The sequence below is a fragment of the Herpailurus yagouaroundi genome, unplaced genomic scaffold (genome assembly GCF_014898765.1).
Source record: "Herpailurus yagouaroundi ecotype Mexico unplaced genomic scaffold, PumYag 185, whole genome shotgun sequence".
Classification (NCBI taxonomy): domain Eukaryota; kingdom Metazoa; phylum Chordata; class Mammalia; order Carnivora; family Felidae; genus Herpailurus; species Herpailurus yagouaroundi.
The window spans coordinates 22,600,661-22,628,210 of record NW_024412416.1 but is presented as its reverse complement, the minus strand read 5'-3'; the positions used below and the strand labels follow the sequence as shown (position 1 = coordinate 22,628,210).

Sequence of the window (27,550 nt, the reverse complement as noted above, 5' to 3'; positions counted from 1 at the left end):
ACACCACCAGCTGGCCTCCTGCCATACTTCAAGAGAGTCACTTTTTCACAATATTTTAACCTTTTTGTTGGGCTGTAAATTGCACAGCCCGATTGTAAATGGCTTAAGAGAAGAAATTGGGTCTCATCCATTTCTGGGTTCCCCCTCATGTGACCTACTTCAATGTCTTCCCTGTAGCAGGCATTCAAAAAGATAAGGTGAATAGGTAAGTGAGATAAAAAGGTGATTTTTAAAACAAATGAAGCTGTGGACGTTTTTGCAAGTGCAATAATGAATTAGAAATAAGCTGTGCTTGAAAGAAATTTAGAGGTCTCCAGTGACATCCTCCAAAGCAAGCATGCTTATTTATGGAGCACCTGAACTCAATGCAATAAGTAATAATCTAGTTACTTTTTTCCTAGAAAACAACACTCTTTGAAAAAAAAATGCCAAATCATATATGTTATTAATGATCATTTGCTTACTGAGGGATAAGGATATAGGCACCAGGAAGACAGACCTGTCTCTGACCTAATATGTAGTGAGCATATTAGGTGTTTCTCTCTTTATAAAAAAAATGTCAACAGCAGCTCTGTACCATAGAAAACATGGGAAATGCCTGGTTTTATATAAAAAGGAAACATTTGTATTATCTCCCAGAATTCCCAGAGCTTACACTACAGTGTTTAAATGTGAGGTGGAGTTGGCTTTATTTTGTATCATAATATCTTAGCCCTTCCTAGGTTCACCTTGAGTTTTTTGTTTCATTCATTCATTCTACAAAACTTACTCATGCCTACTGGGGGTAGAGTAGTGAATACAACTGGAGTCCTGCCCTCCCGGAGGACACATTCCAAGTGGGGGATGAGAACTCAGAGCCAGAGAACAAATAAACAATACAAAGTATGGGACAAGGGCTTTAAAAACAAAATGAAGTAGACTTAGGGAATACATGTTGTGTTCCCCCAAATTCCTATGTTGAACTCTAATCTCAGTGTGAGGGATATCAGAGGTGGGGCCTTTAGTAGGTAATCAGATCATGAGGAGAGAGCCCTCCCAAATGAGATTAGCACCCTTATACAATGGGACAGATCCCTCCCTAAGAGATTAGCACTCCCATTTCACCTAGTGAGGACTAAAAAAAATGCAACTCAAAAAAGAGCTCTGAATAGAATGCAACCATGGTGGCACCTTGGACTTCCAGCCTTCAAAACTGTGAGAAATAAATATCTGTTGTTGATAAGTCACCCTGTTTATGGTATTTTGTTATAGCAGCCAGAAAGACTAAGATACCGAGGTGAAGAGAATGGTATGGGCTGGGGGTAGGCAATGAGGGTTTGAGATAGTAGGGTTTGAGAGGAACTCAGAGAAGACCTCACTGAAAAGGTAATCTTCAGGTAGATACTACTAAGAAGTGAGAAAGAAAAGCAAGTGGTTCTTGGGGAAAGAGCCTTCCAGGCAGGGGGAGCAAATGCAAAGGCCCTGAGGTAGATGATGTGTGTAGGGCAACAAGCAGGGCAGGGAACACAGCAAGAAGAAGAGGGCTGGGGAGGATGTAGAAGAAGCGAGGGCCTGGCATGCAAAGTCAAAGACCACCTCAAGGACCTCAGCTTGCTACTGGGTGAGACAGGAGCCCCTGGAAGGATCTGGGTCAATGAGGCTTGTGGCTAAGCCTTCTTCTTCTCTTACTGGGATCACGCTGACTGCTATATTGAGAACAGACATCGCTAGTGGAGGTAAGGGCTGAAACACAAGGCCCAGCTATGAATCTCCATAGTGACATAGGTGAGAAATGATGCTGGTTTAGACCAAGGTGGAAGCATTGGGGTTGATATGCAGTAGTTAGACCTTGGCTCTGTTTTGAAGGTTGAGATCAGAGGTAGGTGTGAGAGACTAGAGTTAAGGGTGACTTTGAGGCTTCTGATCTGAGCAAATGAATACACGGAGTTACCATTTATCCAAATGGAGACAGCAATTGTAGGGGCCAAGGGCAGGCTGCCCAAAACATGCCACTTTGTCATACTGATTACTTTAAATAAAAGTTAATTATGATACAGCTTGTTCAAGAGGGACACTCAGACCCTCCACTGTCCCCCTGAAAGCAGGAAATAAATCTACCATGTGAGAGGTGTCCTCCCTCAATTAGGATGTAGAGACATCCTTATCACCAGAGATAGGGAATTTAGAGCCAAGAAGACTACATAAACAACCCCTGTGACTTTTTACTAATTTACCACCCCAGCCCAAGTTCCTTTTAGAATTCCTTACTAATTAAAGCTCCCAAAGTTAAGGCTTTTTGTCCTGTTAACTCCTCACAGATTTATCATGTCTTTGTCTGAAAAGTTTAAAAACTATCTGCCTTTGTCATTTCCTTAGGTGTCAAAGTTGTCAAAGTCATTATTTGGCCTCCGTGTGCACATAATAAAACTCTGTTTTTTTTTTTCTCCTGTTAATCAGTCTCATGTAAATTCAATCTTAGTCCAAGTGGAAGACCCCAAAGGGTAGAGAAGAATTTTTCCTTCCCTTCACTATAGAGGGAGCAAGTGAGAAAGAGAAAGAAAGGACACACTGGATTTAAGAGCCTACTGGGTGCCCATGTAGGGGCACCAGGAAGGCAGTTGGGTTGGTGCTTTAAGCCAGGATACTGGGTCCTCCAACTCTTGGGACAAGGAATGACTGCACAGAGATGAAGAGACTAGCAGGGGGAACTCAGGAGTCACTAGAGAATTAGGAGGAAAACCTAAGGACAGGTAGCCAAACACTAAATGTAGAAGGATTTCCAGTAAGAGGGACCAATCCACTCTACCAAATGTTCCTGAGAGACCCAAGGTAAGAGGGAAGAAACCGATCCCTGGAAAAACTAGAATAAAGGTGTTCTATCCTTGGTGGAGAGTGCAAAGATAGGACAGGTATTGACAGGTAAGGGACATCAGGCATCACCTGGGGTGATGGTGAAGTTCTGCTTCCTGATGGGGGTGGGACTGAGGAGCTGAAAGCATTCCTGGCTATTCATTGACTGATACACTTAGGATCTATACATCACATTGTATGCAAAATTTTTACCTTGAAAGAAACCCTGGTCAAAGAGCTACCTGAAACATGCAGGTGAAAATGCACCACTGTCTGCTATTCCTCTTTGAAATGAACTAAAAAAATAAGCTAGGCTGATAGACAGATGGATAAATAGCCAAATGGGATAAAGTAAGAATTAAAAAAAAAAAAATGCTAATTACAGAATCTAAGAGGTGAGGCTATAGACTCCCCATAAGTTCAAATGTTAGGTATATTTGAAAATTTTCATCAAAAAATTAGGGAAGGGGCACCTGGGTGGCTCAATCAGTTAAGTGTCTGACTCTTGATTTTGGCTTAGGTCAATGATCTCAGAGTTAAGAGTTTGGGCTCTGTGCTGGGCATGGAGCCTGCTTAAGATTCTCTCTACCTCTTCCTCTGTCCATCTCCCACTCATGCATGAACTCTCTCATTCTCTCAAAGAAGAAGAAGGAGAAGAAGAAGAAGAAGAAGAAGAAGAAGAAGAAAGAAAAGGAAAGAAAAGAAAAAAGAAAAGAAAAAAAGAAAAACGGGGAAAAACATTAGAGTATAGCATTCACAACCTGGGGGTTAGTGGTTTGCTCACCCCAAGTCAGCTAAGGGTGAGTTTAACTGAGAATTCATGGGAAGAGAGTGGGGATGTCTGGGGAGGATGCTGCTTGAAGGAACATTGCTGTAAAGGTGAGAAGGAAATGAGAGTCACTGGGGAAAGTTAATGGAGACAAACAAACTGCAGTTTGTATGCTAATGAGGCCAACCTCTAGACACTATTAGGACATGACTTTAGAAGCAACAGGGACAACTGTGACAGTAAGGCTCTCAGCAGGCCCCAGAAGAGGGAACCTCTTCCCAGGAGGGAGGCGCCATCTCCAACGGGAGCACAGACCCAAGCCCACGTGCCCAGACAAAAGGAGGGAAGCTAGAGCAGATGTGCACAGGCTGAAGATAGGATGTGCTTACTAAAGAATGTTGCTTTACTGGAGAATGTTATGCTAAATGAAATAAATCATACAGAGAAAGACAGATACCATATGTTTTCACTCTTTGTGGATCCTAAGAAACTTACCAGAGGACCATGGGGGAGGGGAAGGAAAAAAAAAAAAAAGAAAGAAAGGTTAGACAGGGAGGGAGCCAAAACATAAGAGACTCTTAAAAACTGAGAACAAAGTGAGGGTTGATGGGGGATGGGAGGGCAGGGAGGGTGGGTGATGGGTACTGAGGAGGGCACCTGTTGGGATGAGCACTGGGTGTTGTATGGAAACCAATTTGACAATAACTTTCATATTAAAAAAAGAGAGAAAGGGGATGTGGGGGCAAGGGGTAAATGGGAATTCTCCACACCTTTCCTTCTATTTTGTTATGAACCTAAAACGGCTCTAAAAAGATCAAGTCTTTTAAAAAAGGGAAAGTAGTATATAAATTTCAAAGGAAAACTTAAAAAAAAAAAAAGAATGTTGCTTTAAATCCTGCAGGGAAATTCTGCAAAGGTTCTACTTTATTCATTACAGGCAGGTTCTGTGAGGCATCTCTTATATAGCAAAGCCTGCTCTGGGGACATACAGCAGATGGCTTTAAGTGAATCTGTTTTCTATTCCCCAACTTCCACTTGCATTCCCACCAAAACTCACCTGCCCAACAACCACCTGGGAATATCCCTTTCCCCACATTTACTACTCTGATTTCTGCCTTACAAAGAAAGGGAATTTCCCTCACCTCAACTCCTGTCTTGGGACATTGACCAAGAAGCAAACAACAAAAGGCAGATTCAAAATACCAGTGTCTGTGTAAATTGTGCTAAAAATCAGGTGACAAAAACTTTCAAAGATCAGGCAGGTTTTAATTCCTTGTTTTCAACAAAATTGAATGAGAAACTAAGCAAGCTGTCAACTAATACATTCCAATGAAACTATATTATTTTTGTCATGTAATCTGGAAGAAGTTTAAGGAATTGACTAACGTTTTAACAAAATGCCTTTCATAATGAACGATACACTACTACATCTATTTTAAAAAGTCATAGAATTGGGGCGCCTGGGTGGCACAGTCGGTTAAGCGTCCGACTTCAGCCAGGTCACGATCTCGCGCTCCGTGAGTTCGAGCCCCGCATCGGGCTCTGGGCTGATGGCTCAGAGCCTGGAGCCTGTTTCCAATTCTGTGTCTCCCTCTCTCTCTGCCCCTCCCCCGTTCATGCTCTGTCTCTCTCTGTCCCAAAAATAAATAAATGTTGAAAAAAAAAAAATAAAAAGTCATAGAATTGATGGTGAAATCTGCATTAGTGTCTCATTTCGTAATAAAAAAAATCATCATCTACAAACATATGAATTAATTTAAAACAAAGCCCCATCTTTGGTAGAGACATGAATGCCACCGTGATGAATTAAGAACCAATAATCATTGTAATCCTAAATCAATCCAGAAGAAAAAAATATTAACACTTATTGTCTAAAAGAATGACTTTATGTTAATATCTACATGTGAGAGAACCAAGACAGAGTGATTGATAACCTGCAAACATGAAATTACAGAACATTAGGATAAGTTCTGTGTGAAAAGTGGCATAGCAATACAAGTGCAATAATAAAAGGAAGGGACTGTGCAAGACATCTGCAGCTAGAAGGCCTTCTTTATATATTTCCTAAATGAATGATATGGGCATCAAATCATTATGGTATTTAGTTTCCACTTAAAATAGAGACTAACAGTTTTACTTTTAAATGCCAATATTTACAATTTGCTGGAAGAGACATCATTTGCAATTCATTAAATTTAGGTGAGAATTTTACATGTCAAGCTAAAAATGCATGAATGGAATACAGCATTTCAGAATTCTTGCAGGGGTCCCCAGAGCACTAAGCATGACTGTGACAGCCTCTGGCTTAGGCAACTCTCTAGGATTCCCATTATGCGCATCTAGAGGGCATAGAGAGTGAGGCGGGTGCCCCTAAACCCTGGGGACCAGTTAAGGTGCATGTTACAAACAGGTTACCAACAATGTAGATCTTCATCTTATTACTTGTTTTGCATGAGTGCTTTTAAAATTTCCCCAAATCACCCTGTAGGAAATACACACATTCACTGAGCCCTGCTGGACGCAGTGAGAAATACCCAAAAGTGGATGTTCTACTTCACATAAGTTGGCATGTGTGGAGTTAGGGAGGACAATCCTGACTCTTCTCAGGGGCTCTCTTCCTCCGCTGCATTTCAAGCAGGAGCATCTGAGAAACCACAGCAGGAAGACCCACGGGAGAGGACTGCCCTTGTCTCAACTTACCATTTGCAGCCAAATGTTGGTAGTTAGAACTTGGTTCTTCTCATCCTTCAAAGAAAAAGAAAGAACCATAAATATTGCTTATATGGTTTACAAAAGAGGGACTGATGCCATTATTCATGCAGGAATCATACTACTGGGCCTGTGGGAATGCATGGAAACTAGGAGGAACCAAGCACTTCCAAACACACTCAAGCCGCATTTCCCCAGAGTTAAGCTTGTTCTCTTTATTCTGAAGTAACAGACATTTATTACAGAGCACTTACAAAATGCAAAGTATAAAGAAGAAAATTAAAACCCACAGCCCCACCATCCAGAGATGACACTTCCTAATGATTTAGCTTACTTTCCTTTGTACTCTTTAAAATAATTTATATGCTTAAAAAATAAAGTTGGGTACAAATTCCAATTTTTTAAAGTCAAGTTTATTACCAGAAAGTATAGAGTTTTAAACAAATATAAATATCTCACACTTCCCTCCCCCAGGAAAGGGAGCATGACCTATGACAGCTGTTGTACCATATGCCAATGGTAGTGTGTGGGCCACATTTCTCCCTGGTCCCTGTGGATCTGCTTACCTTTTCTCTCATCTTTTATCTACCAGGAAGTATTCCTGGCCCTTGACACACACTTGCAAGGTAAATTCTGTCCTAATGAGCAAACCAAGTTTCAGAAAGGTGAGGTGACTCTATGAAGGAGCTATTCAAACTTGGATCTTTCTGACCCAAAGCCCCTTTTTCCACATTTCTGAACCACCTACGAGTGGCATCCAGAAGAGTGCCAAGTCTGTGCTTTAATCAGAGCTTGGGATAGTGTACTAACCATGGCTTTGTCCCAGCACAGGACACCTAAAGAAAATTCTAGTCAACAACAGCCTTTCCAACTGGGATGCAAGCAGTGTTTTACGACAGCTGGTTGAGCCCAACATGGCCTAGCAAAAACCAGTGTGCACACACCAATGACCAAGTTCCATGCAATACTTATACTGAGATAGTGGTATTCACTACTTAGCACTCAATTCCCACCCAAAGGACTCTACAAATTGACAACTGCCGTTCTCACTAAGAGAAACTATTTATTAATGCCCCCAAGCAGAGTGCCTAGAAGCTGAGACTGTGAGCTCCTCCAGCAGGAATTACCTGGTCCAGTTATGGCATACACAAAAACAATCCCAATGGCAGAGAGAACATGGCATCTGCTGGGGCGTGGTCATAGGGAGGGATGCAAACGAGAAACAAATGCTGCTTCTCATTAAAATAAAAACGTATTGAACATGTAAGGAGTTGGCAAAGATTACTTGATGCATCAATGGCCCTGGCCCAGCAACTCACACTCTGAGCACCTTTGAGAGGTGAAACTAGGAGGTAGGGAGGTATCTGAATCCTGAAGAAAGAACAGGGCTACTTGAGGAGGGACAGGGAAGAATGTCCTAGTAGGGTCTCAGGACACAGCTGAATCCAGAAGTAGATGTCAGTTTGGTTACAGGAAAAATACATTCTATTTTCCAAAATAAAACATGGCAGAGTCTTCTGGGTGGAAAAAGTTATGGAGCTAACATTTCTCTGTACTCTGTACTAAGCAAATGGTTCCCGACGGAGCCATATATTTGAACTGCATGAGTACTCTAGTTCTGGTTCAATCTCCAATATTATTTGAAAGCATCAGTGAACTCTTTTAGGACATACATCCGTTGTGTCAACTTATTAAGGAGTTGTTGTTTTTAATGGACTTAAAATTAGCCGGTGTTCCACTTGGGTGGCTTTCCTTCTTTTAATTGCATCTGTGTCTTCAGCTTCTGAGAAAAAGGCTTCTGTGGTTTGGGAGCTCAATTACTACCAATCTAATTAAAAGGCTTTCTTCTTTCCAACATTTGAACTGAAACCTCATTAGAGTGAAACGGAATTTCTGTGGTGTGTAGCAGCATGGGACTAAAGTGCCAGCCAGCATTTCAAACTGTAATCAACACTGAGCAGCAGCCAGCCACTGCTGGAGAGCACAACGATGCCAGGTAAGGGAGCCTTCCGTGGAGATTTGAGAGGACCAGCCTGCAGATCAGCAAGGAGGCTGCTGTTGGCATTCCCAGAGTAGGTCTCTTTCCTCCCAGCTTCCATCCCAGGGCCACCGGCTGGCTGAGGCTCTCAGCTCTCTCAGTCCGCACAGAGACAAGGTGTCCTACCTCTTCACCACCCCTGAGATGCAGCGTCCTCTCCACACTACACATTGAATGTTTGCATTCCCCTGAAATTCACATGTTCAAACTCAACCCCACTGGGACAGTATCTGGAGATGACCTTTGGAAGGAGATTAGGTCATGAGAGCAGAGCCCCCAGGAATAGGATTAGTGCCTTAAAAAAGAGACTCCAGAAAGCTCCCTCGCCCCTTCTGCCATGTGAGGACATAGGGAGAAGATGGCTCTCTATGAACCAAGAAGCAGGTTCTCACTAGATACCAGATCTACCAGTGCACGGATCTTGGATTTACAAACAGCATCACAACTGTAAGGAAGAAATGCATGTTGTTTAAGCCACCCAGTCTGTGGTATTTAAGTTATGGTAGCCCAAGCTGATGAAGACCACACACAGTCTGACCTCCACTAAGCTCCAGATGGAGCTCTCTGCCCTCCTTCAGCTGCACTGATCAAAGAATTAAGACCAAGGTTCTCAGTGTAGCACACAGCCTTTTCTACAAGCCATAGTCCAGCCATGTGCTCATTCATTCATTCATTTATTAATTTATTCACTCATTCAACAAATGTTTGCAGAGTACTTCCTGTCTCACGCATTATGCTATCCAGACATGTAGAGTAGGAATTGAACATTGTTCTTGAGGTCATGGAATACAAAATGTGAGTGGGGGGTGGGATTACACAACTCAACAATGATATAATTTCAAAAGGTGATAGTAAAGGAATGAGACACCTTCAGAGAGGATGACAGGGGTAGAGTCCCAAGGATGAGCCTTCACTTTTACACCCTATGATATTGGAATACTGAAAGACACAGATCCCTCATGCCATCACCTGTACCACTTGCCCTTTAAGAACTCACTCCTCCTCACCTCCCAGGGCCTTCCCTGTCCCACACCTTCCTCCTTTCTCCTGCTCCAGGCCAGGACCCCCAACAGGCAGCCCTGGACTGAAGTTGCCTCCAAGATCACCAGGGATTCCAGCACAGAGCCAGCAACCCAGACAGACCTTGGCTTTGCATAGGAGAATGAAAGTCAGTGAGGAGAGGCAGATTTCAGTTCAACATGAGGAAGAACCTCCCTGGCCTAGAACAGTTCAGCCTACTTCAGAAAGGATGTGGCAACCAGCTCCTGGAGTTATAAACACAGAGGACAGCCACCTACCTGGAAAGAACACTTTCATCCTTCGGTGGCCCTCTGAAGGTATAGTCCTGGTGACCTAGGGCCTGTGCAGTCTACAGTGGCCAGGTCTCCTACACACCCCAGTGCCCACACTTACACCCCCTACACCAGCCACTTGGCCTTCCTTCCTGCCACCCTGAGGATAGCCAGTGTCCTGCTTCCTGAGCCTTCTGCAAGAGGGCCCAAGGCACAACTTCAGCCTGCATTCAACTGCCATGCCTCAGGGTTTACACATTGCTGTGCATGATGAGGTGATGTGGAGAACTGGGCATGGAGACTGAGCCTTTGGCTTAGAAAGTTGGCAGATGGATCTGCAGTTCCCAGATGTCTCTCTGGCTTCAGGCATTAGGATGTTCCTGGAAGAACATACAGGGGCTCCATTCCCTCTCCCAAAATCTACTTATTCTACCCAGGAGGGAAACTTCCTTCCCTCTCATCTAAACATCCTCCACTGACAGCAAAGCCACCAGCCTCCTGTACTGCGCTTGAGCTTGTTTAAATCCTGAATCAGCTGATGAAACTGCATTCAGTAGTCTCTTTCCTCATGAGTTGGATGTCACACTGGTCAAACACTGGGATTCCTGTGGGAAGGAATCTAAACCCCAGCCCAAGGGCCTCTGAATAAATAACCAGCAAGCAGAACGGAATCTGAATATGGTTTCAGTGATGACCCTGCCTGGCAGGACAGCATGGTGGAGCAGACCCCATGCAGAGGAAGACCCTCCAGACTCTAATCTCAGCCCTCTAATCTCAGGCACTCAGTTTCTGTGGGTTTCAATTTTCTCTCTCAGAAAATAAGGAGACAACAGCTTTCTTGACCACCGCCCAGAGTGGGAGAGGCGAGGGCAGCCTCATACAAGCTGTGACATGTGACTCAGTGCCAGTGGCTGTTCCTGTGGGGCTGCCCTCACACACACAATTCTCTTGCAAGACCCACACTCCTTCCTAACCCTGGGACCACACAAGAGGAGACACTACTGACGGTTGCCATGGAATCACAGGATGCCCTTGTGACAAAGCACCCCCATAGCCAACTAGTCTAATGCCTCATTTAAAAAAAAAAAAAATCTGAGCACTTCAGAATATAATTCAGCCTTAAAAAAAGATGGAAATTCTGCTATTTGTGATAGCATAGATGAGCCTGGAGGACACTATCCTAAGTGAAATAAGCCAGACATAGAAAAACAGGTACTACCTGATTACACTTACATGAGGAATCTAAATTAGTTGAACTCACAGAAGCACAGTGTAGAAAGGTGGCTACCAGAGGCTAGGGGAGGGGAGATGGAAGGTCTTAGTCCATGGGGACAAATGTTCAGCTCTGTAAGATAAATAATTCCTAGAGATCTGTGCAGCATGGAGCCTATACTTAACAATGCCATATTACATATTTAAAAAATTTCTAAAAGGGTAGATCTAATGTTAAACTTTATCACAGAAATTAATAATGATAATAAATAGATAAAGAGGGCTGGAGAGAATTTTTGAAGTGATGGCTATGTTTATGATACAGATTTTAGGGAGGGTTTCACAGGTATATGCTTGTCTCCAAACCTGTCAAATTGTGTACATCAAATATGTACAGTTTTTGTACGTCAATCATACTTCAATAAAGTTGGTGTTTTTTTTTAAGTACACTTTGATTTAAGTAGCTATGCTTTTTTGAATCAATCTCCCAGAATAATCATGTATCTGTTTTGAGTACAATGGTTCTGATAATGTGTAATGTGCTACCTTTCATTTCATATAGCAATTATTCTTCTGGAAGTTATACAGCAACATTATTCAAAATTATTTTTCATAGTTCCCAACACTTTCTTTTTGCTTTTGTGTAGACACTGAGAAAAGGAGATAACAATACATCTCACTTTGTCTAAGTTCTTGTTTGCAGAGAAAATTGCTGGATAACATAAATTCCTATTCGTGTAGTCTTTGTAGTTTATAGCAAGGATTACTTCTTTTATCAAATTTAATTTTACACCAACCATATTTTTGCCCTAGTTTTACAGAATAATAAACCGAGAGTCCGTGACTTCCCCTAAGTCAGCGAGATCGCAGGTCTGACAAAAAACTCATACCCAGAATAAGAAATAAACTCCTACATATCAATAAGAAAAAGGCAGACAATCCAAGAGAAAAATGGGCAAAAGATGAACAAGCACATGATTTTCACCACAAAGAATATCAGTAATAACATAGCTAGGGTACCTGGGTGGCTCAGTCAGTTGAGCATCTGACTTTGCCTCAGGTCATGATCTTGCAGTTCATGAGTTTAAGCCCCACATCAGGCTCTGTACTGACAGCTTGGAGCCTGGAATCTGCTTCAGATTCTGTGTCTCCCTCTCTCTCTGCCCTTCCCCAGCTAGTGCTCGTTCTTTCTCTCTTTATCAAAAATAAACATTAACTTTTTTTTGAAAAAAAAAAAAACATAGCTAAACCTTCAGTAGACATTTGGATTCTTGCAAATGTCATGCGTGGATGTGTGCGTGCGCACACACACACACACACACACACACACTTTTTTTAAACTATATCAGTCTTGTGACAACAACCCAGGAAAATCAGTACTATTATTATTCTCATTTACCAATTGAGATAATGGGAAGGCTCCCAAATTTAACCTAATATGTCTCTGTTCTGCTCCAATGTTTTGCAGTGAGCATATATAACCTTTATAATCAAGAGAGAAGGGGTGAATAAAGATAGCATCTGTAAACAAAGTAAGTTCCTAGCCCTAGGTCACACAGCTCAGTGTAGAATCTGAGATCCAACCCCTTATCTTTATCTGTTTATCTCAACACTTGTGTTTGAGGCACCATGAGACTCCTCCGAATATCACAACAGTGAGCACCTTGGTGATGCTAATAAAAAAATGGTCCCCTTTGGTATCTGTATAGCAGAGAAATTCTCAATTACTGTATGGAAACCTCTGAGGTTCTGAGATGCTTTAGAGGATCAGTGAAGTCAAAACTTTTTCCATAATCATTAGAAGTTTTTAGGCTGTTTCCCCCTCATTTCCTCATGAGCAGAGGGGAGAGCTTTGCAGAGACCATATGGCACATGATGTCAGCAGCAGACTGAATGCAGAGGCAGATAAGAGAATCCAGCTGTCTTTTATTAATCTTGGTATTTAGGAGATTTACAAAATATAAAACAATGCCACCATTCTCAGTAAAATTGTTTTGCTTGGGAAAAATGGTTAATTTCCACAAAATATTAGTTACGTTAACAATTTGTATTTGTTTATTACAATTTAAAAATGAATTAATGAACTTGAAACATTTTCTTAGTTTTCATTTCTAACATGGTAAATATTGATAGATATAATCCACATAAAAATGGGGGAATTCTCAATAGCTTTCATGAGAGCAAAGGGATTCTGAAGCTTAAAAGTTTGAGAGCCACTGGTATAGGGCTAGGCATTCATAAGACACCCTGTTTCTTGTACCTAAAGACCTGGCCCTCTCAGGGTGCAGACCCCTATTCCATCTTTGTTTTCATTTGGGGTTGCTCATGATCTTTGTCTTGGGAGTGCAAATGAAAAATCTAGGTATCTATCACAAGCAGACCTGGTTAGGTCACCATCAAGCTGTGTAGACTTGGAATAGTCATTGAGCTTTTCTGAGACTCGGTTTCCTATATGTAAAAATAGGAAACTGAGGGGCACCTGGGTAGCTCAGTTGGCTTAAACATAGAACTCTTGGTTTCAGCTCAGGTCATGATGTTGCAGTTCACAAGACTGAGCCCTGCACTGGGCTCTGTGCTGGCAGATTCCCTCTTTCTGCCCCTCCCCAGTTTGTGTTGGCTCTCTCTCTCGGTCTCTCTAAATAAATAAATGAATGAATGAATGAATGAATGAATGAATGAATAAATAAATAAATAAATAAATAAATAAATAAATAAAAACAAAAAATAGGAAACTGATTGCCACATCACCAGCAAGTTGCAAGGATTAAATGAGTACCACACCAAAAGTGACTAAAACATAGGAAAACTTTCCAACTTTCAATTATCAGAAATAAGTTCTTCCAACACAAAGGTACTGGAGAGGCTTAGAAAGTTTGGCCCAAATAGGTAACATCTCTCTTTCTCCAACTGCCTACCTTTCAGTGTGGTGTATCATTACATTAGTTTTATTCTCACTGAAATCTGGGCCTATGAGGTTAATGTCTCAACGTCAGCATTTAATTTTTGTAAGTTTATTTATTTTGAGAGAGAGAGGCAGAAAATAGGGAGAGTGAGAATCCTAAGCAGGCTCCACACTGTCAGTGCAGAGCCCAATTCGGGGCTTGATCTCACAAACTGTCAGATCATGACCTGAGCCAAAAATCAAGAGTAGGACATTCAACCGACTAAGCCACCCAGGCACCTCTCAACACTTAATTTTCTTAATGGGTTGAGGGTTATTCTGTGATGTATGCATGTTCAGATATGAATCTTTTCAAAAAGAATGTATGCAACACAGTTTCCTTCAAGCATTGGATCTAACGTCCCTCCACCAGCTACCCAGCCTCACAGCAGGCTTGGCCAAGGAATCTCACTATTTTCCTACCCAGGTTCTGGAACCCCTTAATCATCAGTTACCTGTTTAGAGATATACACTTATTTCTAGCAGTATTTTTAAGTACTAACAAATAAAGGAAACGTGTGTGCTCTGTCCCTTTAAAACACAGCACTCTGAAGAGCGTGATACTGTAGATACTGCTCCAAAGAACTCCACAGAGACAGGCTATAGTCCTTGGAAAATTGTCTCTAGAACTCCCCAAAGTGATTTAGGACCCTTTTATTCCATTTTTAGCTACCAAAGTTAATCCTACATATCTCTAGAACACTGTTTTCAGGAGCAATTCAGAAAAAGACTTGAGGAAATCTCTAAAATCATGCCAGAGTATATAACAGATACACATTTTTTTCCTCCCAATAGGTCAGTGTGTAATTCTTTACTGACTTAATCCCAGGTAAGACACATCATAATGAAGGGTACAAAACTGACCCCATCAGGCTAACTCCTTTGGGAAGTATGCATGCCAGGTGAACTAGTGACAAGCGTGTCTCAGGCACTTAGGTCCTTGCACCTATGGTAACTGATTTTCTTTCCCCCATAAAACCCACTGCCCAGTGCAATATTGAAGGGACTAGGGCCCATCACTGAGCCACTCACTTCACACTGTGTGTGAAGGTATGAGAGGGATATTCTAGGGAAGTGACCCACCCTGACAGTGTAGCCATTTGGTTCCCGCTGGGTGGACCCCATACCCAGAACTGCCCAGGTTCCCCAAGGGAGGCATGGAGTTTCAAGAGTGTACTTTTAACTGGGACTAAAAGGTCTTCTTTCCACTTCTGTAAAAGGAAGGGCCTCCTTATCTCCCCCAGAAGACCCAAATCTGGAGGAACAAAGCTGTGAAAGGGGATTGTGAGAGTGGAACCTGACAAAGACACAGCACCTTGACTTAGAAGAGCTGAGAGGTAGAGGGGGTGGTGGAAGGAGGAAGCAGGAGTGTGGGAAGATTATGGAGTGCAGGAGAGGCAGAAGGGCTCCAGATGCACTCAGTGACCCCAGAATGAAGATTTATCTCAACTCTCCTTGAACAGACACAATAAATTTCCCTTTTACACTTAAACCATCATTGTAACTGAATTAGCGTCCAAGCATTGCCTTCACTGTTTACAACAAATGCAACACACATAACACATTATCTCCTACAGGGCTAAGAGTAAACAACTGCACCCACCGCCAGAGCCCACAAATGCCTGAGAAATTACAGAAATGTGTGCAGCTTCAACACCAGGCTTTTCCAATGAAAAGCAGGAACTGGTCCTGGCACATCTTATCACAATTAGGGTCCTCTAAAGACATGAACTATAGATACAGGGATCCCAACATAACACTCCATGTGGAACTGGTGCAAAGGTGTGTTTAAAAGGACGAAGGGAAGGGGATGATGTACGTGAAAGGAAGGAGCAGGATGTAAAAACAGTAACATTTTTCTTTGTTGTTATTTGACATTTTTATTACATTTTTTTAATGTTTATTTATTTTTGACAGAGAGAGAGAGAGAGAGAGAGAGAGAGAGAGACAGAATATGAGCAGGGGAGGGGCAGAGAGAGAGGGAGACACAGAATCCGAAGCAGGCTCCAGGCTCTGAGATGTCAGCACAGAGCCTGATGCAGGGCTTGAACTCACAGACCACAAGATCAAGACCTGAGCCAAAGTTGGACACTCAGCCAACTGAGCCACCCAGGTGCAATTTTTATTAAACTTTTTTTTTTTTTTCAAAAAAAAAAATTTTTTTTAACGTTTATTTATTTTGAGACAGAGAGAGACAGAGCATGAACGGGGAAGGGTCAGAGAGAGGGAGACACAGAATCCGAAACAGGCTCCAGGCTCTGAGCCGTCAGCACAGAGCCCGACGCGGGGCTCGAACTCACGGACCGCGAGATCATGACCTGAGCTGAGGTCGGCCTCTTAACCGACTGAGCCACCCAGGCGCCCCTTTACTAAACTTTTTAATTTTTATTTATTTTTGAAGGAGAGAGAGAGAGAGAGAGAGAGAGAGAGAGAGAGAGAGAGAAAGTGCCAGCAGGGGAGAGGCAGAGAGAAAGGTAGACAGAGAATCTGTAGCAGGCTCCACACTGTCTGTATACAGCCTGACGCAGGGCTCGAACTCACAAACTGTGAGATCATAACCTGAGTTGAAATCAAGAGTCGGACACTTAGGGAACCTGGGTGGCTCAGTTGGTTAAGCATCCAACTTCAGCTCAGGTCATGATCTCACAGTTCATAGGTTCAAGCCCCACGTCGGGCTCTGTGCTGACAGCACAGAGGCTGGAGCCTGCTTTGGATTCTGTGTCTCTCTCTCTGCTCCTCCTCCGCTCATGCTCTCTCTCTCTCTCAAAAACAAATATTAAAAAAAAAATTTTAAGTTGGATGCTTAACCAAGTCATCCAGTGCCCAGTTATTTGGCATTTCTAATATTTCTACAAGTAATGTAGATTAATTGGTTTCATGAATTAAGGACAAATAAATAAGACCAAAAATAAGGAAAAATGATATAAAAAATAGCTCGCCACCATTATAATACAGATTATTAAAAATTATGGGTATACATATCATGAGGGCAAGTTCTTGGCAAGTTGAAAAAAAATCTGGAATGACAGCTGCACAAACAAAATATAGCAGTATATGAATGAAGGGATGGATACACTTTTTTAAAATAGCAAATACAAGGAAGAAAGGAAGGCAAGCAGATAGGCACAAAAAAAATATAAAATATAGTCTGGAAAAAAAGCCCAAACAAGGACATGCTTCCCATGAGTTCTTTATACAATATAACTTAATAAAGCCTTGAATCAAATTAAACATGATTTCAAAGACAAGATCATTAAATAACCAAATGAAGTGAAAGGGAAACTGCAGAGTTAAATAAATAAACTTAGAACCAAAACAACATGATTACATAGCTAGTAAATTAGACACAGAAAGGGACAAAACAGATCCAGCTAAAAATTGAGTTATTGGCATGAAAGCAAGGCATGAGATAATCACAGTTTGTGCAGAGGAAAAACACAAAGAGATTAAGTCAATTAAAGAAGAGGTCGGAGATGGAGGTGACACAGGAAGACAGGACTAGAGCTGAAATGGAGAACAGACACATGAGAAATAGTAAGTGTTCTGGGATAATGCACAGAAGACATACTCCTGGTCCTGGTGAAATGGTAGACTCCATAACCTTAACACCGTTGTGCCATAAAACACCTAGAAATTCTGAAATCTATTAAAATACAAATCTAAGCTCATAAAAAAAAAGCACAAGAAATCCCCCAAAACAAAAAATTCAAGAGGAACGTAAAAAGCACATTGTGAGTGCACAAGTTGATGCTGGCAGAGCTCTGTGACTACTTACAGTCACAGAGTGAATGTGAATGGTGACTACTTATGTTCACAGAGAGTTTGAACAGTGCCTTGTTGGTACTGAGGACAAACTTTGATTCCACAGGTAGAGGGGAGCTGAACCAAACCCCCACACCTCATTCATCCACGTGACACAGGCCACAATCCTATGGACACCCCTACACTTTCACGGATTTTATCTCCAGGAGCCCCCCGCCTCAACCAAGTTCTCATGAAAACTATGCAAGAAAAATCATCTTGAAACTCTGACATGGGGAGGGAAGGAGCAACTCTAGGGAAATAAGCCATCCAGCACCTTCTCCTCAGCACAAGCCTATCCTCCAGACTTCATGAGAGGTTTATTCCTGCTGGGGAGAGGACATCCTGCCCACATCAGTACCCTGTAGTCTTTCTGTCTCACCAGAATGGGAGAGGGAAGAGCTGTATCACCAGGAAACACCTGAGAAGTTCAAGCCCAGGAGCACAGGCCTACCAAAAGAGTGAGATTTTATCGTAAGATTACAGAATGCTTCTTCTCCCCACCTTTTCACCACACCACAAGGCTCCAGTAGGACACCAGTGGGTACAACTGAAAGAGTTACAGACTCTCTGCCCAGGAGTGCCAAGGGAAGGCCAAGGTTCAGGGAGGGGAGACAAAAACATGGACACTAGAAGAATGTACAGCTACGGCAAACAGTAAAGTGTAACTGTAGTCAAACAAACATAAATTCTCATGCTAAAGGTGTATTTACTTCAATTCCTATTACCTTAAAGGTAATTTCTAGCTTGTGACAGAAAAACCAAAAGGCAACTAAAAGACAAGAAAAAAAAATAATCCAAAAGAGACAAAGCAAGCATCAGTACAAGGCTCTGACATCAAATTTCAAACGCCACTCAACTGTAAGATATATATTTTCCAAAAATGTTAAAACGTGAAAAAAATAAACATCTCAGAACTGATGGACTATGGTGTAAAATGTTATTTTTACAGATAATGAAAGATAAAGAATGAAAAGTAGCAGAGACTTCTCTAATCCATCTCAACATCATTCACTCCAATGGTCGAAAAACAAGTGGGGGCAAAGAGCCTACATGGGAGTTCCTTCCAGAATCAACATGGAGATTTTTATACATTATCTGAAAGGCAGAGAAATTTCTAAGTTTGCAGATATTCTTAAACTCATTCAAGCAGAGAAGGCTAATTGGGAATAACCTATAGGAATATGTTGCTAAACTATGGGAATTACAGAAACAATGAATTTCATTGTGGTGATGTCAGAGAAATAAACAACTGCAACTCAGGAAAAGAAGTTGAGAATCCTTGTCACCCATTCCCCAGTAGCATGTTACCCTGCACACCTCAATCAAGGATTATAAAGTCATGCCTGTGTGGCTTGGTTAGGCGTCTGACTTCAGCTCAGGTCATGATCTCATGGTTCAGGAGTTCGAGCCCACGTCAGTCTCTGTGCTGACAGCTCAGATCCTGGAGTGTGCTTCAGATTCTGTGTCTCCCTCTTTCTCTACCCCTCCCCTGCTCATGCTCTGTGTCTCTCTCTCTCTCTCTCTCAAAAATAAATAAACATTAAAAAATGTTTTAAATAAAAAAAGGATTATAAGAAGCAAAATGGGAATACTTCCCTCTTCTAAAGATTTCAACAAAATACAACAGGAACAGAAAAGATGGACATTTAAAGCAAGCAAAGATCTAGTAAGAGAGAGGCAAGATAGTGGGGGCTTCTGTAAAAAGAGAAGCCAATATCTACTCCGAGACGCCTTCAGAGGAGTCAGAGGTCAGGTGGTATCTGAGAGCAGGGGTGGGTACAGTCTGTACAGTGGGTCCCTGACACATGAGCATGGGGAAGTGAACACCATTAAAGTAGCAGGTCTCTCCCACAGCAGTTGACTCAAAAGGTCTTCCTCTTCAAGCTAATTATGGGACTAAATGCCCAGTCCTGGTGATGCGCTTTTATTAAGTTCCTACTCTCTGCCATATAGATACCTGAGGGAGTAGCAGGAGCACTGAGCATTATATGGCAACACTTTACCCTCTACAGAGGCTCCACAGGCCCCACCCTGACCTAAAGGTGGCTCAACCCACCTGTTCTGAGTTTTTAATGTTCTCATTAATGTTGCTACCGAGGCAGCCCCCAGTGCCAACTCTGAGCCTAGGAACACAGTAGCAGAGGACTTTGCATTTGAGGTTCCACCCTTTAAGGAAACTGGGCTGGAGTTGATGAGGGAAACAAAGGCAAGAGAAATGTAGCTTAAATTAAATCTCCCTACAGCTTGCAGCCCACTGATAGATACCTGAGGCATACAGAGCATGACCTTCCTTAAGGAACTCATGGCTGCCTTAGTGCCTTAATAATTTTATTTTATTAAAGACTAAAAGTCTTTATCTTAACAGCAGCTACCCCATAAGGTCTTCAAAGCCTTGCTTCAAAATTCCTTGGAAACTTACTTTATCTCTATTGGCTCTCCCTCCACAAACTTAAAAGTATATAATCAGTCACTCCTCACAATTCCAGTGCAGCTCTTTCTGCCCACAGGTCCTGTCCCTGTGCTATAATAAAACCATATTTTAGCACCAAAAATGTCTCAAGAATTCTTTCTTAGCCATTTGCTCATGAGCCACACTTTAAATTTCATCAGGGTCACTGTGGAAACCTGAGGGCTAAAGAGTACTACTCAAAAGATGTACATCAATGAAGAGAAAGCACTACAGTGCTCTCTCACAGATTCCTGGTTCACACTGTTACCACAAGGATTTTGAGAAGTCTCGAAGAACTTGTGGTTTACAATGGAACTATAGGATCCTATACAATCTATAAATAATGAGTCCTCTACAGATCTTTAGGCTCTAATCCTTTTCTTACAGACTTGTATGTAGAAAGCGAATAAATTACCAGTGCCCAGAAATAACTTGGCAATTCATTCTAACCAATCACTGCAGAGTTCTAACACTAAGAAAGGAAATTCTATACCTCTTCCCCAGCCCAAAAGTCCATTTCTCCTAATACACAGCATATTCAGATGTCCTATTCTATAAGGAACAATGAGGAGCTAAATAAGCCAAATTCAGACTATTCACAGACCTCATTTCTTCTTCTGGGAAGTACAATGAAGTGATTCATGCCATAAAGCACACTATACCAATTACCAAGAAAAATGTTCCTATCACAAAATCAGGAAGAGAATGACTTTGGAACTTTTTTGTAATTCCAGTGATTAAATAGTTTGCATGAAGTTCCAAAGTATGCCCTTCCTTAATAAATGGCCTTTTGTTATGTATAAGCCACTTAATATGTCAGGGAAATTTTTTTCATTATAAACCCTGAATTAGCTAGGTAGAAAATGCTCAGTGCAGGGGATGCTTGAGTTTGAATCTACAACAATTATAGCTCAATCTCTATTCCACAATTTCCCACCTCCTCACCTCTATCTACAATCATGCCTTAACCTGTAGATCAGAATAAACTTGCACCTATTTTATACTCATTGTAATCTAGAACAACAATTGGTTTCTCTTCAATATAACAAGGGGATGCATTTACCCTAACTTGGATTTCATAGACAAATTATTAAAAAGGATTAGGTTATAAAATAAGAAAAGATCCCCAGGGAAGTGCCCCTTTGACATTTCTTAAGAACTTTCAGTAACTTCTGAAAGTTCTCTATAGTCTTCCCAGTTCACAAAGACACATCTTACCCTCCCCTGACCAACCACATGACTCAACACTCACTTCCTCCTCTGCCCCCAGAAGGACCTTCCCAAGATGCAACCGGAGTTGTTTTACCAGGAGTTTAAAGGCACTCCTCTGTTCTCCTGTGTTTCTACAGTCTCTGATGGTGGTCATCTCCATCAGAAAGGCCTAGGGGAATGATGGTTAAGGTAATTAGTACACACCTTCTGTTTCTGCTTTTGAAAACTGAATAAACACACTAATAAGACAGAAAATCTTGCCCAATAAACTCACAAATAAAGAGGGAAAGAATAAAATCACAAACATTATGAATATGTATTGCTGTTTTGGCTGAGGGGTAAAATGAGGCTTCCCAAAATATACACATGGGGAAACAAGTGGCAGGTTGCCATTGAATATGCTTGTCTTCTCCCATTGTATTGGATTAATTCTAACATCAAATTTATAAATAGTGCACAAAACTTTGAAATATTGCTACATGTTCACATCCTGGACTCGTCCTCCTCTGGGTGTGGGCTCATGGATTTTTCACTGTAGACAGTAAGATATGATCCTGAGAAAGAAAGAATTATTGGTTTCCACAACTGTAGACCATTTTCTTAAATCTGTACTAATGCAAAGGTGTATGTATATAAAATAAACCAAATCTCCTTTTAAGTATTTTAAAATGATGAGATGTAAAAGTTGATGACAGTATAGTGAAACTGGCAGTTTCCAGCACTGTGAGTCAGTTTGTAAACTGTTATGTACTTTCTTCAAAGAAACCTTTAAATTTGCCTTTATGTCAAAAGATTTAAAAAACAAAACTATTAACTTTTTGGGCTAATTCCACATCTAAGAAATAACCTTAAAGAAATACCTGGGAGTCAGAATAAACAAATAAGTACAAAGGTATTGATTATGTAATGGATAGTGCCAACAATATTATAAACAAGTTAAATGGCCATAATAAATTGCAGCACATCCATAAAAGGGAATACTATGTAATTAATTGTTAAAATGTTTTTAAAAGAATGTAATCAGGGTGCCTGGGTGGCTCAGTCAGTTGAGCACTGGACTCTTGATCTTGGTTTAGGTCATGATCTCATGGTTCCTGGGATTGAGCCCCACTTCAGGGCTCCCCACTGTTAGTGCAGAGCTGCTTGGAATTCTCTCTTCTCTCTCTGACCCTTTCCTGCTCACACACATGTGGGCGTGCTCTCTCTCTCAAAATAAATAAAATTTTAAAAAGTTAAAAAAAAGAATGTAATCATATGAAAAACACATTAAAATATAAAATGGGAGAAAAGCATCCCATAAATTGTACTTATAACATTTTCCATTGTTTAAATTCTATTCTGTGATCCTCATATTTCTCGCTCCCTGTTTAGTCATGAATATGATCTGATCATTTCAATATTGAACTGATCTCTTAAATCTTTCTTTACATCCAACCTGCTTTACTAAGAATTACTTGACCTCTCCAAATAAAATATATGCAGGATGTGATACTGACCTTACATATAAAAAACTACAGGAGTTATGATTTTTATCTGATTTTTTGATAGTATATATTTTGACTTATTATAGAATTTTTAAATGCTTATAGCAAGAGCAATAAAAATGCCTAAGTTCCAGAAAGATGGAATACATATACTTGTTCCCATTATTACCACTAAATACAACTAAAAGCAACTAAAAATTCTGGATATTACATGTAAAGTAAACACAGGAAGACTCTTAAAAGTATACAGGAGAAAGTAGACTGCCTATATGCTTTAGTACCCATGGAACAATACTGCAGTGACTTTCCTGGGTTTTATTTTTGATTCTTACATCCCATAAAGATAATTTGGAAGCCATGAGTTTCATTTCCACTAGTCAGTAAGCCGGGGTGGGGGTGGGGGTGAGGCAGAGTAGGAACTCCGTATCTGTCCAGGAGTAAGGAGGAGTTTATCCTTTTTGCCTCCCCTCATGTCAACAGAAGCCAAGCAGAAAATCTCAACTTCCACCCTCACCTAGCAGTTACACAATACCCCTTCTTCCTCTGCTAGAATGGTGTCAGAAAAAGCCAGGTAGCTAGAAAGTTTAAAGAAGACCCAGAGTCTCACAACATAATAACAAATTGTCTAGGTTCCAATTGAAAACCGCTCATCATACAAAGGACCAGGAAGATCTCAAAGTGAATTTAAAAAGGCAATCAAATGTTGCCAACAACAAGATGACAAGCAAAATATGTCAGAATTATCTGCTAAAATTTTTAAAGCAAACATCATAAAAGTACTTCAATGATCAATTACAAACATGACAGTAATAAATGAAAAGATATTCTCGGCAAAGAGATGGAAGATTTAAGTAAGAATCATAAAAACTTCAGAGCTTAAAAATAAAATAACCTAAATAAATGGATAGGCTCAACACCAGAATGATTGGAGAATGAATGAACTGGAGGATAGACCAATGGAAATTACCCAATTTGAAAAAAAAAAAAAAAGAGAAAAATTAAACTAAGAAAAAGAAAACATAAAGCCTCAGGGACCTATGGGACTACAACAAAGATATAATAATGGTACTACTGGAGTCGTGAATCAAAAAGAAGGTGTAACTGAAAAAGCACATGAAGAAATAATGTCTGACACTTCCTAAATTTGACAAAAGAAACAAATCTATAGATTCAAGAAGTGAGTAAACTCCAAACAAGGTAAATCTAAAGAAATCTCCACCAAGATACATCATAGTCAAAAACTAAAGACAATGAAAAAACTTTAAAAACAGCAAGATAAAAACAATAACTTACCTATAGGGCAAAAGTAATTTAAATGATGGTGTATTATTTATCCTAAACCATACTGACGAGAAGGAAGTGGCATAACACTTTGACATGTTAAAATAAAGGTCAATTCAGAATCCCATATCAAGTGAAATATATTGGTCAGGAATAAAGGAGAACTCAAGACGTTTTCAGATGAAAGAAACTAAAAGAATTTGTGGCCTATTATCCTACCTTAAAATAATGGATAAATAAAGTTCATTAAACAAAGGAGACAGTGAAAGAAGAAAACTTGGACATAAAGGAGAAAAAAACAGAGCAAGTAATACAATACAGCTTTATTTCTCCTGTTAAGTTTTCTGCATTGTGTTTGATGGTTGAAACAAAAATTATACAACTGTCTGAGATGGCTCTAAATGTATGAAGAAGAAATAGTAGAGATGATTATATTATAAACAAGGGATGGTAAAGGATGCAAACAGAGGTAAGACTTCTATGCTGTACTGAAGCAGGTAAAATGACCACATCAGTAACCAATAAGCTATTTCTACATAACATAATCCTAGACACCCACTAGAAATTTATACAAATAATTTTGCTCAAAAACACTATTGATATGGGGTGCCTGGGTGGCTCCATCAGTTGAGCACCTGACTCTTCATTTTGGCTCAGATCATGATCCCAGGGTCATGGCATCAAGTCCTGCAACAGTCTCCATAATGAGCAGGGAGCCTGCTTGGGATTCTCCCTCCGCCCCCCCACCCCCCCGCCCCTCTCCCCTGCTCTTGTGCTGTCTATCTCTATCAAAACAAAACAAAACAAACAACAACAAAAAAACACTTTTGATAAATCAAGATGAAATTCCAAGAAGACGTTTAAATAACCTATAGAAAGTCGGTAAAATAAAATAGAAAAATGAAAAAAGAGAGAAACAATCAGAAAACAAAAACAAAGTGACAGACTTAGGCACTAACATATCATTAATTATATTAAATGTAAACAGCCTAAATACAGCAATTTAAAGACACAGACTGGCAAAGTAGATTTAAAAAAGTGACCTAACTATGCTGTCTACAAGAAACTTACATCAAAATAACAATACAGGAAAGTTGAAAGTAAAAAGAAAGAAAAATAAATAGCATGTAAACCTTATCCAGATATATCAGAACTGGCTATATTAGTGTCAGATAAAATAGCCTTCAGGGCAAGAAAATTATTAGAGACAGATAAGGGCATTACATAATGATAAAAGAGTCAATTCACCAAGAAGACATAGCAATTCTATATGTGTGTGCACAAAACAACAGAACTGCAAAACACATAGAAGAAAAAAACTGGAAAAAAAAATCAGAGGAGAAACAGAAACACTCACTATTATAGTTGGAGCTCTCCATATTTCTCTCAGTACTTGAAAGAACAAGCAGAAAAAAAATCAGCAAGCTTACAGAAGAACTTAACAACAATACCTATGAACAGGCTTTAATCAACATTTATATAACACTTCAACCAACAATATCAGAACACTCTCTTTTCAAGTGTCCATTGAATGTATACCAAGATAGATCATATTCTGGTCCATAAACAAACCTTAAAAATTTTAATATAATTGAAATCATACAAAGTGTGTGTTCTCCAACAACAATGAAATTAAACTAGAAATCTATAATAGTAGGACAATAAGAAATTATTCAAAGGCTAAAATGCTGAAAAACATATTTCTTTTTTTTCAATTTTTTAATGTTTATTTATTTTTGAGAGAGACAGAAAGAGAGTGTGAGTGTTGGGTGGGACAGAGAGAGAGAGAGAGAGAGAGAGAGAGAGAGAGAGAGAGACAGAATCCAAAGCAGGCTCCAGACCCCAAGCTGCTGGCACAGAGCTACCAGCACAGGGCCTGACATAGGGCTCAAACCCACAGACTGTGAGATCATGACCTGAGCTGAAGTCAGACACTCAACCAACTGAGCCACCCAGGCACCCCCCTGCAAAACATATTTCTAAATAATGAGTGGGTCAAAGAGGAAGATACGAGAGAAATTTTAAAAAATACATTGAAAATGAAAATATAACATCAAAATTTGTAGAAGAGAAATGAAGCAGTGCTGAGAGAGAAACTTATAGCATTTGAATGCATACATGAGAAAAGAGAAATCTCAAATTAATAATCTATATTACCACCTGAAGAATCTATCAAAAGAAGAGAAAAAACACCCAAAGCAAAGATAATAAAAAAAATAAAGAGCAGAAACCAATAAATTTTAAAACAAATAGAGAAAATCAATGAAACAAAGAGATAATTTTTAAAAAGATCAATAAAAGTAATATACACTTAGCAAGACCAACAAAGAAATGAAAGAAAACAAACATAAAGAATAAAACAGGATATGAAAAGATCCTTCAGACAAACAATAGATAATAAGATAATATATTACAAAGAACTCAATTCATGAAAGTTTGAAAGTTTAGAAGAAATAGACCAATTCTTCCTCCCACCTCCCTCAAAAAAGAAAAAGAAACTATCACAATGAATCCAATACAAAATAACATAAAAAGCCCAATAACTAATAAATAAACTGAATTTGTAATTTTAGAACTGTCAAAAATGAAATCTCAAAGCTGAGATGATTTCACTAAATTATACCAAACATTTGAAGAAGAATTAACAGCAATTATATGCTACTGCTTCCAGAATTAGAAGAGGAAGACATACCAACATATTTATGAAACTAGTATTACCCTGAAAACAAAAAAGTACAAAAGATAAAACATATGACAATATCTCTCATGAACATTGACAGAAAAATCAGTAACAGAATGTGAACAAATGGAATTCAGCAATATAAAAAAAGAATGATGTGTCCTGACCAAGCACAGTTTATTCCAAGGATTTGATGCTTGTTTAACATTTAAAGATCAGTCAATATAAAAATCAAAATATTAACAGGCAAACAAGAAAAATCATCCAATCATATCTACTGCATCAAAATAAGCACTAAGCTCTAAAAAAATAATAATAAATTTAGAAATAAAAGGAGTAGAGGGGAATGCCTTCAACTTCTTAAGGAACATCTACAAGAAATCTACAGCTAACATTATATTTAGTGGCAAAAAAACAATTTTTCCTCAAGATCAGAAATAAGGCAAAGAAGTCTGCTCTCAATATTCTTATTCAACATAGCGCTGGAAGTTCTAGCCAGGACAGTAAGTTCAAGATTAAAAAAAAAAAAAAAAAAAAAAAAAAAAAGAATGAAAGGCATACATATGGAGAAGGGTGAAATAAAGTGTTACTATTTGCAGAAAACATGACTGTCTGCATAGAAAACTCCAAGGAATCTACAATAATAGCTCCAATAATAAATGAGTTTAGCAATGTGGTGATACAAAATGAATACACCAAAATCAATTCTATTTATACACACTAGCAGTGAACAAAACATGAAAATTTTAAAAAAATACATTATTATTTATATTTGTTTACAAAAAGAAAGGAAAGAATAAATGAAAGGAAGGGAAAGGAAGAAGGAAGGAAGGGAGGGAGGTAGGAGGGA

The 27,550-nt window shown here is 39.9% G+C and overlaps 1 protein-coding gene across 1 annotated transcript in view; it reads right to left on the bottom strand.

Moving 5' to 3' along the window:
- Positions 1-27,550, bottom strand: part of CHRNA7 (cholinergic receptor nicotinic alpha 7 subunit) — a 116,747-nt gene that overhangs the window by 58,431 nt on the left and 30,766 nt on the right. The window contains exon 3 of the mRNA XM_040493862.1: positions 6,299-6,343. Within this exon, the coding sequence (XP_040349796.1) occupies positions 6,299-6,343 (45 nt within the window). The remainder of the gene's footprint in view (positions 1-6,298; positions 6,344-27,550) is intronic.